General features: G+C 43.1%; 1 protein-coding gene across 1 annotated transcript; it reads right to left on the bottom strand.

Moving 5' to 3' along the window:
- Window positions 1-3,865: 3,865 nt before the first annotated feature.
- On the bottom strand, window positions 3,866-16,683 carry MEFV (MEFV, pyrin innate immunity regulator). The gene is made up of 10 exons (XM_006913896.1): window positions 16,384-16,683; window positions 13,237-13,884; window positions 11,004-11,380; window positions 10,487-10,582; window positions 7,750-7,980; window positions 7,306-7,328; window positions 5,593-5,708; window positions 5,383-5,415; window positions 4,992-5,024; window positions 3,866-4,844 (listed from the first exon to the last, which is right to left on the bottom strand). Exons 1-10 carry the CDS (start codon window positions 16,658-16,660, stop codon window positions 4,291-4,293), a joined length of 2,388 nt encoding a protein of 795 aa, XP_006913958.1. The 5' UTR covers window positions 16,661-16,683; the 3' UTR covers window positions 3,866-4,290.
- Window positions 16,684-17,761: the final 1,078 nt, after the last annotated feature.

The raw sequence follows: 17,761 nt of genomic DNA, 5'->3' as shown, positions 1-17,761 counted from the left end.
CACTGTTTATTTTTAATTTTTAAATTATAGTTGCCATTCAATAATAGTTTCAAGTTTACAGTATAGTGGTTAGATATTTTTATAACTTAGGAAGTAATTCCCCTAATAAGTCTAGCACCCACATGGCACCATACATATTTATTATATTATTGACTATATTCCCTATGCTATACTTTATATTTCCCTGACTATTTTGTAACTGCCAAGTTATACTTCTTAATCCCTTTACCTTTTTCGCCCAGCCTCCCAACCCCCCTCCCATTCTGGCACCTATCAGTCTCTATACTTATAAGTTTGTTTCTGTTTTGATTGTTCATTTATTTTGTGTTTTTTTTTTTTTTGGATTCCACACGTAAGTGGAATTGTATAGTATTTGTCTTTATCTGTATGACATTTTAACATAATACCCTCCAAAAGTCCATATATTGGGGTAACCCTAGGGATTGCCTTATTCCTCTTGTTTTAAAGTCTATTTGGTCTAATATAAATATTGCTACCCCAGTTTTTTGTCATGTCCATTTGCATGAAATAGCTTTTTCCTTCTCATTGATAGCCTTGCTGGGTAGAGTAATTTTGGTTGCCTTTACTTTGACTATTGAATGCCAGTCCTTCTGGCCTGCAAAGTTTCCATTGGGAAATCAGCTGACACTTTCATGGGAGTTCCCTTGTAGGTAACTAACTACTTTTCTCTTACTGCTTTTTAAGATTCTCTCTTTGTCTTTAATTTTTGGCATTTTAATTATAATGTGTCTTGGCGTGGGCCTCTGGGTTCATCTTATTTGGGACTCTCTGCACTTCCTGGACTTGTATGTCTATTTCCTTTTCCTGGTTAGGGAAGTTTTCAGTCATTATTTCTTCAAACAGATTTTCAATCCCTTGCTCTTTTTCTTCTTCCCCTTATGATGTGACTGTTTTTACACTTGTTGTCCTAGAAATTCATTAAACTATTTTCATTTTTTAAAATTCTTTTTTCTTTTTCCTGTTTCGATCGGGTTTTCTGCTACCTTGTTTTCCAAACCGCTGCTTTCATTCTCTGCTTCATCAAATCTGTTATTGATTCCTTCTAATGTAGTCTTCATTTCAGTTATTGTATTCATTTCTGACTGGTTCTTTTTTATGGTTTCTATCTCTTTGCGTAAGTTTTCACTGAGTTTAAGTATTCTTCCTTCAAGTTCATTGAGTATCCTTGTAATCAGTGTTTTGAACTCTGTATCTGGTAGTTTGCTTGCCTCCATTTTTTTTTTCTGGAGTTTTGCTTTTTTTCTATCATATGGGACATATTTCTTTGTTCCTTCACTTTGGCTGCCTGAAAAATGGTACCCTTTGTGTGTTTCTAGGTAATAGGTAGATTTGCTACATTTTTCAGTCTTGGTAGGGTTGCCCTGTGTAGTGGATGTCCTGTGGGGCCTAATGGTGCAGACTCCCTGTTCACCTGGGCCAGGTGCCCCAGGGGTGTATTTTGTGTGGGTTGTGTGTACCCTTCTCTAGTAGTTGAGCCTTAATTGCCATTGGCATGTAAGTGGGTGAGATTGACCTGGCCATGAGAACTGGCTATGACTACAGTGGAAGAGCTGTAGTGTAGGGGTGACCCTACATAGTGGGATTTGCTGTAGCGGGGCTCTGGTGCTTGCTGAGTCCACCCTTAGGTGTGTTGTTTGTGGAGCTAATGGGGTGGTTCTCTGGTATGGCCTGAAGCTGGCTACTGGGTGTGTTGGTTCTGGAGCCTCTTGGGAGGTGCTTTGGTGCAGGCCCAGGTCAGCTGCTGCCTATGTCCAGCCCAGGGCCACCTGGTAGGAGCTACAAAGTGATCTGTGGTTAGTAACTGCCTGTGCTGGACTTGGAGGTGCCTGGGAGAAGCTGCAAACCGAGGCCCACTGCCACTAGTGTGTGGGGTGGGGGCTGCTTAGCAAGAGGTACAGGGCATGCCAAGTCTAGCCACTGCTTGTTTGGGGTTTATGGACCTTTGAAAGATTTTAGGAAAGTCTGAAGTACAGGACAACTATTGAAAGAAGTTTAGACTGGTATGCGGGTTGGGTAGGTTCTTAGGGAATCATCAGGGTGGAGCAAACTTGATGGAGACTCAAATTTGGTACTCGCCTGCACCAGTAGGCTATGTGTGGTGAGGGCTCAGCAAGGGAACAATAGCCCTTGCCTGCTGGCTGTGTGGGGAGGGGGCTCAACAAAGGAAAAATGGTACTTGCCAGCAGTTTAGTCCTGGAGAAAGCTGTTCCTCTAGCCCTTGCCCTGAAGCCAGACAATTCAGTTCCTCTCTGTATGTTCCTGATGCTTTTTGAGCTGCCGCCCCGGTGCTGGAGCTCTGAGTGAGTGAATCTGTCAGTGAGTATGTCCCTGCACAGGCCCTTCAAGAGGAACACCTGGGACTTCAGGAGCCCTCTGTCTCACCCGGACTGAATCCCCACTGAGTTTTATAGCCAGATGTTGTGGAGAATCTGCTTCATGGTGCTGGTAGTCTGGGCTGGAGAGCTTGCTGTGGGTCTGGGACCTCTTGCTCCTCAGTGGGACCTCCAAGCCCAGATATCGCTCCTGATTCTTAACTGCCACACATGATTGTGGGACCAGCTGCTTTGTGTCCTCGCCTCTTCAACCAGTCTTGGCATGGCTTCTTTAAATCCTTAGAATAGAAGTCTGTTCAGCTAGTCTTTAGTTAGTTCTCAAGGGTGATTGTTTTATAATTTATAGTTTAGTTGTTATTTTGATGTGGTCATGGGAGGGGGCGAGCACAGCATTTACCTACTCTGCCATCTTGACTGGAAGTCCTATACACTTTAAAAGGGTGAATTTCATGTGTGTGAATTGTATCACAATAAAATAACCACCAGACAGGGAAAATTTTATTTTAAAGATACAAATGTTTAGTATCTAAAATATTTATGAAGAAAGTACTATAAACAACGAAGTTCAACACCTAGATTCTACATAGTAAATTACAGGAGCTGTAACATTATTATAAAATGAAGCAAAAAGTAGAAAGTTACATGGAAAAATTCACGGCCTCACTAAATGGTAATAAAATAAAACACAAGTAAAACCTCATTATATCTCTATTAAATTAGCAAAAAAAATTTTAATGTCAAACACTTCTTCGGGCATAAAACATTTTTAAATCATTCTGGAGGATTGTATGGCTAACTACAGCAAGTGTTATCAAATAGTTCACATTCTGAAACCATTTTAGGAATAACAGGAGAAAAAATACATGTATGGGGAGGTGGTAGAAAATATACATGAAGCTGTTCGTGAAAAGGTTATAGCAAAGGAGAATTGGGAGTAACAAATGACCGACCATAAGGAACAGCTAAGCAAATAGGGCATGTGTACTGTGTCAGTATATGGATTATGCATATAGAACAAAGCTCCATGAAGACAGCAAAGCTTTTGTTTCATGTTCTGGTCACAACCATGGAGAATCTGAGTCCAATCTAGGCTCTAGTGTGAAAATGTAGAAAGAAGAGTTGGGGTAAGAGGAGTTTGGATTTTAATGTTCATTTGATTCTTTTTTTCTTACATCCCTTCTCTTTACATTAGATCTCTTTAAATGGAGGATGATAGAGGGAACATTTGTGAACTAGAGCACCTAATTTTCTACAGTACCACACATTTTGAGATACAGATCAGGATAGAATTTGACACTTAGAATATGTGTCAAATGTTTTTCCACCACAGCAGCCCTATCTCTTTCAAGGTGTTCAGTAGGGAAATGGGATCTCACAGCAATCAATCAAGTGACAACAAATGGATTTATGACCAAACTTTCTAATCAATTTATTTATGAAGCTCAGCCAATACTCTTAAGAACCATAGTTTATTAATCTAGATACAAAAATAGTTTATAACAATCCAGTCTGCTTGTTTCTCTTTCTAAACTTCCAAAGTTCTCAAGACAGGGGAGGCTAGAATCAGGGGACACATCCTTGCTGTGAGGTCTTGAAGGAAAATGAGGGTGGGACCTTGGCCTCAGGAGCATCTTAGGGTATAATTCATATACAAGGATTTATTTAGCAATAGTCATGTACTTTCTACTCTGAAAAACATGGCATGTCATCAGTACATATAGTCTCTTCACTCTTGGTTTACCATTATTTTTGTACCTAATTTTGTACTTCTGCAGTAGCAGAATTCCCTAGCTCCTGGGGACACAGGGACTGTTCTCTTATTCATTATATTCCCCACAACACCCAGAACCCAGTATGTGTTCAGTAATGACTGTAGAATGTATGAATTCAAAATACAAGGCTGGGAGTTGGAAGAGAGATGCAAAGTGTTGGTCATTCAGTGAGGCGCCTGGCAACCCACTGGACAGATGGTAAGAGGTTCTGTGTTCTTCCCTCCATTATGTGTCCCAGGGCTGAAAATAGGTTGAAGGGGCCCAGAGAAAGAGAAGCTGGTGAATGTGTAGATGTGGGATTTGGCTGTTACATTGTAAAAGGAAATTTCTCCAGCCTTGTAGTCCAGAAAGATGCCCACACACCTGGGGGGCTCCCTCATCCGCAGGCGGGTTGGGGGAATGGTGGATGCCTGGTACTCATTTCGCTTCATCATCATCACCACCCAGTAGCCATTCTCTGGCGACAAAGTGATGCTCCCCTTTCGGTTTATGGATGTTTTACAGATGCCCAGGATCCACTCTGTCTTGTCTCCCACCTCCACTTCCCAGTAATGGCAGCCAGAGAAGAAGCTCGGAGAGCCCAGGGTGATGATACAGCTATCAAATCTTTCTGGGCTGTCAGGCAGACAGTTCCACTTGTTTCCAAGTCTCACACTCTTCAGGTCATCAGAGAAGATGAGATTGGGGTGGGCGGTTTCTACATCCAGAAGCACATTAACTTGCAGAGAGAATTAGAATACATGGGTACCAACCCCACAGGTTCTCCCCTGTCCAGGAAACATGGACAGGGTTGTTCTTCTAGAACACAGGGGACAGCACAGGGACCTATCAGGCCAAGGCCACTTGCATTGATCTTGGCACTTACCAGCATGCGCCTGAGCACCAATCAGTTTGGGAACTGCAGAGAAAAAGGAGATGGGAAAAAAATCCTGAGCATTCCTGTTTGGTAGGCTAAATCTACCCTGGTACCCACAGCAAGGAAAGACAAGGGACCCCCATGCTCAGGACCTTGATTCTTCTGCTTGTATATAACCCCATTTATCCCAGGGACCTGGGCCTGCGTTGGGGACTCTGTGGTCTGATGTGTTGAACTAGCCAGGTGAGTCTGGCACAGAGCTTGTGAGAGCCTGTCATGACCTTTCTCTTACCTTTGTTACAGGTGTTTTTCTCTGTTCTAAACAATGCCCAGAAATCAGTAGTACAAGGGAATATCACAATAACGCCTACTCAGCACATGTAACTACCATCATACTTACCACTGAAGGTTTCCATTTCTGAATGCAGGTTTTCTAAAAGGAGAAAGAGAACTAGAGTTAAATCCCCAGCTAGGAAGTTATCAGGAAGAGGCTAAAGACAGAGTCAGAAGGCCATGAGAAGTGGAGAAGGAATGCCAGCGGGCTCTGGGCTACATGGATCGCAGGGTGGAAGTGAGCGGGTGCCTCCCATCTTCCCCTAAGCCCACCTACCTGAGAAATGCTTCATGCTCTTCTCCACAAACTCTAATTTCTGGTAGAGCAGGTGTATCTTTTCTTTCACCTCTGGAAGGGTGGTCCATGGCTTAGGGGTAGTCACCATCTTGGCCCTAGAGACAAAAGACTGTTGTCCAGAGAAGGCTGGAACATGGAAGTGGACCAAGCCTCCATGAGCTGGAGGGGAGGTACAGCCTACATAGGGCATACTCAGCCCAGCCTTGGCTTTGCAAAGAAAGTCCTCCCTGGACTTCAAGCTCTAAACACTGGTCCTCAACTTTGGCTATGAGTTTGCATCACCTGGGGAGTTTTGAAAAAACACTGATATTAAAGCAACAATGAGTTTTAATAATGGCCGTAAAATGGTGCTGATATTGAAATGCTCAGCCCAGAATTATCTATGTCAAATTAATTATACTTCCCTATTTTCTTTCTATTGAAATAAAAATGATAATAGATGAAAAAAAAAAACCAATGAGATACTACTTCACACCCATTAGGGTGGCTATTTTTAAGAAAAAAGAAAAACGGTGTTAGCAAAGATGTGTAGAGATTGAAACCCTTGTGTATTGCTGGAGGAAATGTAAAATGACACAGATATTGTGGAAAATAGTTTGATGGTTTCTCAAAAAAAATGAAACATATAATTACCATATGATAGAGCAATTCCATTTCTGGATATATACTCCCCAAAATTAAAAGCAGAGACTAAAACAGACGTATCTACACCAATATTCATAGCAGCAGTCATCATTCAAAATAGCCAAAAGGTGGAAGGAATTCAAGTGTCTACTGATGGGTGGAATGGATAAACAAAATTTGAAATATACATACAATGGAATATTATTCAGCCTTAAAAAGGAATGAAATTTGGACACATGCTACAACGTGGATGAACCTAGAAGACATTATGCTAAGTGAAACAAGCCAGACTAAAGCACAAATATTTTGATTCCACTTATTAGAGTATAAGTAGTTAAGAGTAGTCACATTCACAAAGACAGAAAGTAGAGTGGTAGTTGCCAGGGTCTGGGAAAGGGGGAAATGAAGAATTGTTTAGAGGTATGGAATTTGCATTTGGGAAGATGAAAAAATTCTGGAGATGGATGGTGGTGATTATTGTACAATAATGTGAATGTACTTAATGCCACTGAATGTACACTTAACAATGCTTAAAATGATAAATTTAATGCTATGTATATGTCACCCCCCCCCCCAAAAGCCTTTAAAAATTGTTTCCTGGGTTGCTCTCCTGAAGATTCAGATTTAATTTATTTGCCAGGTCCTAGATGTCAGGATTTTGTAATGCTCCTGGGGTGATTATATTCAGCCTCCTATTCTGCTGCCTGTTAGGCTTAGCAGCTCTATTCTTGGAAAGTGCTTCTCTTCCTGAGGCCACAAGCACTTCTGCAGAAACAGTTTTTATGAGGTGAATTGCATAAGACGCAGTCTATTAGGGGGGTTTCTTACGAAGCCACCATGAGCACGGCAAGCTGTGTTCATTCTTTCCAATTTTCAACCCCATGCTCTCCTGATTGCACTGCGGTTTTCCTTACACAAATCCAGAAAGGCCTTAGATAGCTGTAGGAGATGGGAGGAGCCCAGGGAGGAGTCCCACACCCAGGATTTGGGAGCATCTTCCTTCTAGAATTGCCTCCCCAAATGCCTCCTACAGGACACCCGAGGTAATAGCAGGGGACCTCTCAGTACCTGTACAGGGTGACTCCGATGTCCTAGGAGAGAAAAGAGAAAAGCTCTCCATTACCAGTCTCCTATGGGCTGCACTGACCACTGGCCTCTCTTCTTGGGCTCTCAGCCTCAGGGTGTTAACACAACTGGGACGCCTCTACCCAATTCTAATTCTAATTATTTGAGGTGGCAGCCCAGCTGGGCCCTGCAACAGAACTGCATCCAAGCTCTGCTGCTCTCTTCTGGGAGATTCCAGGAGATTCCCTGGATTCTGGGCTACCTGGGGCTCCCGAGAGCTCATCAAAGGGGTCTGGGCACAAGAGGCATTGCAAGCCACCAAGACCAATTTCCACCCATGGCCCCAAGGGCCTCACCCAGTAGCTTGGGCAGAGCTGAAGGTTGTGGGAGCCCATGTCATTCTGCTGGGCACAGCAGGCAGGCAAGGCCAGGTCCAGCCACACTCACCTGCATAAGCTCCCATTCTGACTGGCACTGCTTGGCCTCCAGCTCCTCAATCAGTTCATCAAGAAGGGCGATGTCCCTGGACACTTGGTTGTCATATGTCTCCCAGACTTGGCCGATGGTCTGGCCCAGGTCCTCCAGCCAGGCCACAAAGAGGTGTTCTTGCTGCTTCAGAAACTGATACAACTGCTCCAACTGGTACTGGACTTTCTGCTTTGGGGTCTCAGTTAGTTTCTGGGAACAGGATAGGGAGGTATAGGGGTCTATGTGGTAAGGTGGATATATGTGTCTCCGGAATCCTCAGAATCCCACCCCCTAGAGGTGGACAAGAGGCATGCTTCCTCAGTCTCTTGGAGGCCTGAATTCCAGAGCAGGAGGCAAAATGGGCCAGAATCTTCCTCAGCAGCTGAGGGTAGAAGGGGTTGACTCTTGAAAAATGCCCTAAAACTTTGTGTTATAGATTAGATTTTATTCCCTCCAACATCTTAACTCCCCAGGACCTGAGAATGTGATCTTATTTGGAAACAGGGTCTTTGCAGATGTCATTAGTTAAGATGAGCTCATACTGGGGTGGGGCAGGCCACTGGAGTGAGGACATTTGGGTACAGACACACAGAGAGAACACCATATGAAGAGACACAGGGGAAAGATGGACATCTACAAGCTGAGGAGAGAAGTCTGGAACATGTTCTTCCCTCATGGTCCTCAGAAAGAACCAACCCTGCAAAAACCTTGATATCAGACTTCTAGCCTCCAGAACTGTGAGAAAATAAATTTCTGTGGTTTAAGCTACTTAGCTGGTGGTACTGTGGTATGGCAGCCACAGGACACTAAGATACCTAGTATTACCTTCTTCCTTCCTTGAAAGCCACTGTGAGGATGACATATGCCTGGAGTCATAAATGGACAAGATTATGACCACCAAAGTCTCCAGAAGGGAAACTTCATTCCTCTCCCTGTCTGCACCCTCCCCGAAGTGTTGGCATGCAGAAGGTTCTCAGTATGGCTCTGAATGACAGTGGTCAGTCTATTTATTTGAATATAAGTGAACTTGATTTACACTACCATTGCACACTGGGCAACTATTAGCTCTTCTATCTCTCTGTTACTCATCATCACTAGGAAGCTTCTTAATCAAGGTAAAGTGGCTCTAGGATACCTCTTCCTTCCTCCAAGGAGTGAGAGGGCCCTTCAGATCCACTAAGACTGAACTTGAGAAATCTCATCAATTTTGGCTCAAAAGGACAGCATTAACTTTAGTTATTTTGAACCAGAAACATCTCCTCACCTTTTGTTGTTGTTGATGATGGTAACTGACTTTTTTTTTTTTTTAAGGACAGGTCAGTTGTCTGGTTCAGTGGCCTATATTCTAAAATTATGTGATGATTTTGCTCATAATTAAATTCAGGCTAAGCATTTGGGCAAGAATACCATATATTTAAAGCTGTGGTCTTTCTAGCACATCCCATGAGGAGGCAAAGAATGTCCAGTTTGTCCATCATCATTATTGCGATACTAGGATTGGTCACATAGTTAAGGAGGGGTCTACTAGATCTCTCCATTGTAAATATACTTTATTTCTTTTATAATTATTAAGTAATTCATGGAGTGGTACTTAGTGTGTAAATATCCTGTACTCTAACGATCTTCTAAAAGTTTTAGCATTTGTTGATGATCTATGTCAGTGTCAGTTGTTATACTGGTGTTTGTATAATGGAAATTTCTAATTCAATGATTCTTCTATACTTGCTTCAGTTAGCATTCTGCTGTAAAGAAGAGCTTTTCCTTCCTTTTTCCTATAATTAAATTTTTTTTGATTACTGAAAGGAGGAAGAGAAGTGGTTCTGAAAACAGCATCTTGTTTCTGCAGGGACCTGTGTTGCTATGAGTTTCTTAGGGAAGGCTGGACCCTCTTGTCTCCCTAGGTTTCCCTGAGCAGCCCAGGCTCCTGACATCCTCCTCAGGGGCATCCCTGACCTCTGATCCATCCACAAGTTCTAAGCCTCCTGGGATTATAAGAAAGAGTTTTCATTTTACTACAATTCGGAGTTTCCCAAAAGTCAGATGCCTAGGCCAATGTCACCTCCTCTCATTCTGTCCCTTTTTATTTTCGCTGTTTCCCATTGTGGTGAGATGGGTCCCAATAGGAATTTGGAACCCAGAGAGGGAGTCGGGATCCAACCAATAGAAATGTATCAGCCAAATCAAGGCTCTGGGGTGGGTGCCTTAACTTGCAGGGAAAATGGAAGTAACTCATGAATCCAAAGAGGCTAAACACCAGCTTGACAGAAGAAGGCCAGTAATCTGTACTTACTGAAATCTGTGGCGTCACAAAACCACAGTTTTAAAGAAAATGTCTACTTTAGCCATTTGAATTTTAAAAGTCAATATGGTTTTTGTAAAAAAATAAAATGGACAACAACAACGATGATAAAAACAATACAAAGGAGAATTTAACGTTGGATCCCAACTGTCAGTGACAGACACTGGCATTAGTTTCTCTAAACCATTTTGTGGTATGAGAAAGTACGACAGTATCCTTGGAGATGCAGTTAGGCCTCCTCTGCAGGGACAGGCTTATCCTTTACCTCTCCCGCCTCCAAGAGCAGGTGATTCTAAATATGTGATCAGCTCTGCTTCCCTATGAACCTCAGGGACACTTGTTCACTCTAGGTTCCCTCCTCCCTTCTGCAGTGATGAGCCCAGGCAAGGTTCGGCCATAGAATGCCCTTGGCTTTACCAGGTAGTTTGCTGTGTCCTTATCCCCCCGAAGTCTCTGCTCCTCTCCATATTTTTTCAACTCTTTCAGATGCTCCAGCTGCTTCTGAATTTGCTCCTGGAAAAAGAACACTTGTTGAAGCTTAAACTTGGCTCCTGCCACCTTTAGTTGATGCCAGCTCTAGAAGGGAAAATATGCTTTGGGGAGTAAAGCTGAGGATGTTGCAGCCAAGAGCACAGGGAGGGTACCCAGGAAAAAGAAGAATGAATCCATCATACCAAGGGAAGCAAAGCCAAGAGAGAGATTCCTAATGACCTATGAGTACCTGGATTCTGCTATCCCTGAAGCTAGATTCTGTTGGACCTCTGAGTTACATAAGTGGATAAATTCTCTCTTTTCTGACTTGATTTGTATTGTGCTTTTGCCATTTACAGCTCAAGAATGCTAGCTCATGCACCAATCTCACAGTAACAATGGAAAATGAAGCAAGCGTGTCTAAATGCCCAGCAGAGTAGGGCCCCCAGGCAGGAAGGCCTACCTTGTATTCCAGGGCAGCCTCTTCAATGGGGCGCACCTGATGGCCTCGGTGCTCTTGACTCAGGCTGCAGATGAGGCAGATGGGCTCTCCGTGGTCCTCACAGAAGAGCAGCTGGAACTGCTTCATGTGACGCTCACATTGTGGTAGGGGCTTGGGGCTCAAGCTAGCCTTCTGTGGGCCCTCTTGCTGCTTGCAGTGTCCAGAGTGCTTCCCTGTGAGTGAGGCTTGGTACCTGGGGCAGCTGGGTGAGTGAACACCGGGGACCTTGGGATCCCTAGAAGCAATGGAGCAGCTGCAGGAATCATGTGTACAGGTCCCACCAACCAGGTCTCCTTGGGCGCAGCAAAGGGTACACACAGCCTTGTCCTGTGACCTCCCTGGGGATATGGGAGTGGAAAAATCTCCTGAGTGACAAACCCAGGGTATTACAAAGGGGTAATACAAAAGCACAGCAGAGAGAGTCTATGCCTGGGACATATGAGTTCTCTTTTAGACTGCAGCCACCTCCTAGGTTGTCCTCCCCTATGTCCCCTCCAGTAAGGCCCTCCAACAATTCCCCTCCAACAAGCCCCTGTGACTGAGGGCCAAGGACTAGATCTCATGACAGTCCTGAGAGCTGGAATTCTTTTATCCTAAAGAAAGGTCTTTTGCTATAGATTCTATGCCTTCCTTCTGCACATACACTGATCTAGCAGGTGATATAAAGATAACAAAACATTCTGACCAATGTTTGCTTTGCCACTTAAAATCACTCAATCTGCTCATAACTCATGAAGGAATTCCCCAGGGACAGTGACTGGCTTATAGCTGGACTCCCAGCCTGTAGTAGAGTCCTTGGCACATGGTCAGCCTTTGGGAAGTATGTTGAATGAAGGCACAGACGGACCACTTCTCACACCCAGGTTCAGGAAGCATTAAATAAAAGTAAATAAAGGAAGTTCATAAGACTGAAGGGTATAACCCACCATGATGATGTACAGCTATGACTATCTGTGCCCCAAGACCATAGCACAACTTTATAAAACAGAAATGACAAAAGATATAAGAATAGAAATATATTGAATCCATTAGTGCCCTCTCATTTCCTCTTCTCACCAGGTCCCAGGGATTTATATCCTGTGAGACTGCAAGAGGCCCCCAATAACCATTCTTCACTCCTACCCTTGTAATAGAATTGATCGCTGTTCATATGACTGCTTCTCCCCACCCCCCTACCCCCCCAAAAAAAACTACATTTCTCAGCCTCCCTTTCAGTTAGGTATGGTTATTTGACTACATTCTGAAAAAAGGGATATAAAGGGAGCTCCCATGATCAATTTCTAGAAAATTTTGGAAACCTTCTCTAAGTAGTACTATTCTCCTTTGTCCATCTATCCTGCTGCATGGAATGAGGGTGCCACCATGAGTTTGAAAGTAAACTCTGTGGGGCAGAAAAACAGCAGATCATGAGTTTGAAAGTAAACTCTGTGGGGCAGAAAAACAGCAGAAGCCTGGGTTCCTGGCCCATGGAGCACCACATCTGTCTTGGATCACCTGTGCAACATTCATGTGAAAGAGGAACAAATTTCTACCTTATTTCAGTTACTGTTATTATAGTGTTTCTGTCATTCACAGCCCAACATAATCCTAATTTCTGCCTCCTTAGTAAAAGAGATCTAGGATTTTAGCCAACAGCTCTCCTCTTTGCCCAGAGAGAGGCAAATGGCAGAATTTGGATCCTATGACATGCTGCCATGGGGTTATTGGGAGAAGGGGATATTTTTACCCAGTCTTTCTCAGATGCTCAATCTGGAGTCCATGAAGCCCTGGGAATCTTAAAGAAGAACTTTAAAGTGTTTAAGAACTAAGTGAATTGATGTGACATTTTGTGAAGATGTGTACACATAGCTTTTGTTTTTCAGGATTCACAGCCTCCAAAAGATTCTCAAAGCATTGGGACTGTAGGGGACACTCAGGGATCTGGTGACATAAATACAGTAGGGATAAAAGGTCACAAATCTTAAAGATGTCAAGTATTCTGGATTCTAGGGTCTTTTCTTACCTGAAGACGGAGGGATTTCTGGATTTGAAGGCTCATGGAGCACACCGCCTACCACCTCTCCCAAGGTTTTAAGAGTCTCTGGACCCTCAATTCCATTTTTCTCTGAAGGTCCTATAGATTCTGGATGCTCACAAGTCTTCTCCTCTTTAGCCAATGATATATTGGAAAATGTATTCCTGAATGCTCTCCCACCCAGGATCACGCAATGTTCTGAATTCCTGGAGCCTCTCTCTGGAGCCACAGCAGCCCCTACATCCAGAGTGGCCACTTCACTGGGGGTGGCTGTTAAGTCTAGAGTCTCACTTCTCATTTTCTCTTGAGGAAAAAGAATGCTTGGATTGAGGGGTTCTCTCTCTCCCGAAGAAATGGTAAATTCAAGACTTTTGGGTCGCCTTTTTGAAGGTAAATGTGCTTCTGATAGTTTGCATTCTTTTCTTCCCAGGGACCCAAGTGACCCACTGGAGAGTCCTTGGAGCCTTCCTGCAGATGGCATTCCTTTTTTCCTGCGTAGCCTGACACTCACATTGTTCCCCTTCTCCGGTTGCAGCTTGCTGGGCAATGCACTTCTCCTAGAAGACAGGATTGCACCCCTGGCCCCTGGCTTTCCCTGCATATCCAGGCCCTCCGAGCTCTTCTGATCTCTCCGTTTGCCCTGAGGCTTCTTCTGGGTCCCCCTCCCAGCTTCAGGCTGGCTGGCTGGTAGGCTCATTGCCCCATCACCACTTTGCCGCTGCCTGTCACCTTCTGGGTCATCTGGTATCCTCAGGTTCTTGAAATTATTCTCCCTAGAGAAACAAGACACTTCTGCACAGCTGGTGCCACTTTCTTGATTTGGATACTCTGAAAAGACAAGGAGACACAAAGGCATGAAAATGTTAGGTGCTCAGGGCCAGGGGCTGGGGGAAGAGAGAGGAGAGAGAATAGTCTCAGAAATCAAAGCAGTTTGGAACATTCTAGACAACAGCAGTCAATTACCATTAAATAATAACATACTAATTATTTGGTATCTATTTTTCAAATAGTCCTTTCAAACTTTTTAGGCAGGAAAACTTGTTTCCAATATAAAAATTCTAAAACCACAATTCTTCATACATAAGACAAATAAAAACCCTAGTTTATTGGTATAAATTTGTGTGCGATTATAGATGTACAAGACTCATTCATAAAATCAATCAATAAAGAAGAATTAACGTGTGGAAGCTAGACTTTTGTTGGTGAGCACACTGTAGTGTATCCAGATATTGAGTTATAATGTAATAATGGTTATTAACCATTGTTACATCAAAGAAATATCAAACAAACAAACAAACAAATAAATGCTCTGAGGAAACAAAACTCAATTACAGTAGTAAGCAAGGGGAAGAACAGATGTATTCAGAATGGCAAAATAGTGGTAACAATCACTGAAGCTGGGTAATGAGTACAGAGAGGCTTCTTCATGGTACCCTCTACTTCTGAGTATGTTTGAAAATCCATAATTAAACATTTAAAAGAAAGAAAACCTTCCATACAGAAGGGGACAGAACAGAATGTGTATCTGTCTCAATCTTGGCATTAGATATAGTTTAAAAAGTATATCTCTCTTGAAGATTTGTAAACAAAAGTGCCCTCTTTTAGGCTTCAGTCCAAATTCACATTATTCATGTAGTCCGTGAGTGTAGTGCAAACTCAAGAGAATAATTTCATTTGAAGAAGGTTCTAGGCGGCATTATCCTCAAACAATTAGGGTGAGCAAATGGACCTTTTGCCGGAAAACTCAACTCAAAGCCAGGCCTCAAAGAATTCCCATACTACTGGATGATATATTAGAAACTTGTTAAGAGAGTAAATCTTAAAGGTTCTCAACTCACTGTATGAGAAGACGGATGTTAGCAGAACCTATGTGGTAATCATTTCACAATATATGTAAGTCAAATCATCATGCTGTATGTCTGAAATTTATACAATGATGTATGTTAATTATTTCTCAATAAAGCTGGGAAAAAAGAATTAAGATGTTTGGCAAACGAATTTGAAATCTGATTATGAAGGACAGTTACAATTTCAGAAACTAATTTATTTATTTTTTCCCCACTTTGGTTTCATGAAGAAAATCCTAACTCGTGCAGAAAAGTAAGTATAAATGGTAATTTTTTTAAAAAAACAGGTTGCCTAGAAATTTCAGGGTACTATTTAATTAAACAGAAATGACAGGAAAGGCTTAATTCCAAGGTCTATATAAAAATAACCTGTACTTAGCACCTTAATTTTTGGTTTGAAGATGTTCTTATTAAAATTACTTTAAAGTTGTTTAAAACACTTTGCTGTTGGTTTTGTAGGAAAACATGTTGCCAAAACTGGTGCAAGAACTGGTGAGAAACCATGAAGCTGCTAGTAACCAGATTTGAAAATATGAAAAAGTAATTTAAAAATTCTATTCATCAGATTATTCCAGACTCAATTTATGGTTGGTTTAGTTCTATCACTCTTTCAAAGAATAGAGGATTTTTATGTCATTTAAACTATTCTATCACATAGAAACACAGGAAAAGTATTTCTAATGTATTCTTAAAGTAGAAATAGAAGAAAAATTCAAACTCCAAATATTTTTTAAACTCCAAATATTTTTATTAGGTACCACCCCCCCCCCCCGAAAATCTCAAAAAACATCTAACAGCAGAAATCAAATAAGTCACATTCTTTGGTTATAATATAATAAAATCAGAAAGTATGGCAAAAGGGTAGCAGAAGAAGAACTAGGAGAAATAAGGAAAAAAGAAAAAAGATGAAGAAAGAGGGAGGGAGAGAAGGAGAGAAAGAAAGAAGGAAAAGAGAGAGGGAGGGAAGGGAGGAAGAGAAAAAAGAAAGGAATGAAGTCTTCTTGAGAATTTTAAAATGCCTTTGTAAAATGTGTTAAAGAACTCAAAACTGAAATCAGGTGGATAACAATGAGAAGATTACCTATCAACCCTATTAATAAGATCGGTTAGCAGGCCCTTTTTGCTTACCCAGATACTCGTCTGTGCATAAGTGTTAATCACAAATGAAGTGAGGAATTCTCTACACACAGACATCTAGCTCCTACCTTTAATGATCCTTCCAAGGCAGAATCTCAGCCATCCCTCTTTCTCTTTTTAAGAGCCATTGGGAGCCTTAGTTTTATTAATTCAGCTCCAAAGACCAGAGCAGGGAAAAGGACTTGCTTGGCTAAAGTCACTAGTGTCATGGCAGAGCTGGGACTCCTAACCCCTAAGTCATAGTGCACTAGTCCGAACAGGCACTTGTTCTTGTACTTTCCATACCATCCCATAAATAGCCAGCAGTTACAATGGTAGAGAAGGGGGCATGGGGCCTGCTTACCTGGGCCAATTGCCTTGTGGAGCTCTTCTGCCAGGAGGTGCTGGTTGATGGCCTTCAGGACCTGCAGGGTCAGATGCACAGCATACTTTTCCCCATAGTGGTCGAGCAGCAGAGTGGCCAGCTTCACTGGCTTAGCTGTCTGGAGCTGACCCCTGGGTATCCGGGGTGGTACCTTCTCCAGGCTGATGTTCTGCAGCTTGAACTTGAACTTCTCAAAGTCATAGGGCACCAGCTCTTCCAGGGAGAACAACAGATGGTCACTAGGGGTCTTGGCCATAGCGTTGACCGAGAGAGGCTGGTGCCAGCTGTCTGGCTTCTGGGAGAAGAAAAAGCCCTCTGTCCTGGAACCCAGAGTTTGAGTGAGACGAGGCAGCTTGTGAAATAACGGAAAAGGCACAGGAAATGCTCTGTGTTTTGGTGAGAAATGAGGCTATGGGAGTGTCATTGCTGGCTTGTGTTCTCTTTCTTGCCGATTCAGAGGCTTTTCCAGCTGGGAGATTCCTTGCCACACATGTGGTCCTCTAGTGCCCCAGCTCTCACCTCCAAGGGCTGGACTACAGAGCTGGTGGTAAGTCTGGGAGGGAGGTTCTGGGATTGGATTCCCATCTCTTGATCCTTGGGCAGGCTCTCAGATGCTTCCTTCTCTCCTCCTCCTAGGATTTGGGTGTGGAGGGTGGCAGCAGAGCCCCTGGTCCCACCTTGGAGAGGACTATGTTCAGCTCCTGTGGCCAATTGTTTTCTGCCAGACCCTTGGGGGTTTTTATTGACACTCCAGAGCCAATGGCAGGGGGAATAGGGGACAGCAAATATACCCCTGCAAGCTTTGTGGTTCCCTGCCCAAGAAGGCAGGCAAGGCCAGAAGGGCACTGCCAGGAGGCAAGCCCTGATATCGCCCCTGCTGATGCAGTTTCAGTTGTCTGGTACTTCCAGCAACACAAGGGCCCATAACGCCATGCCTGGAACCACCATCCTGATCTGTTTGTTCCCAGTGCTGACTTTACCCTGGCTTCCGAGTAGCATTCCCAGGAGAGGATGCCCATCTATGCACACTTACTGCACAAATATTCTGGATACCATGCCAGGATGCTGGAGAAACAAGGTGAAAAAGACATGATGTCCTTTGGAGCTTACTGTCCAGTGTAGGGCCCCAGAGGAGGCTTCAAATTTGTATGTGGGGGTGAGCTGACTTCTTCCTCCGTTAACTGCTTCTGTCATTCTGCATACTCTAATTTTTATCCCCAACTTTTTGTTTTGAAAAGTTTCAAACTGACTGAAAAATTGAGAACATAGTACAATGAACATATAACCCTTTACCTAGATTAGCCAACTGTTTATATTTTATAGATTTGGTGATCTTCTCCCCTTTCCACCTCTCCTC

The sequence above is a fragment of the Pteropus alecto genome, unplaced genomic scaffold (genome assembly GCF_000325575.1).
Source record: "Pteropus alecto unplaced genomic scaffold, ASM32557v1 scaffold44, whole genome shotgun sequence".
Lineage (NCBI taxonomy): Eukaryota > Metazoa > Chordata > Mammalia > Chiroptera > Pteropodidae > Pteropus > Pteropus alecto.
Note: the sequence above shows the minus strand (reverse complement) of the source record. Positions and strands in the feature narration are given on the sequence as shown.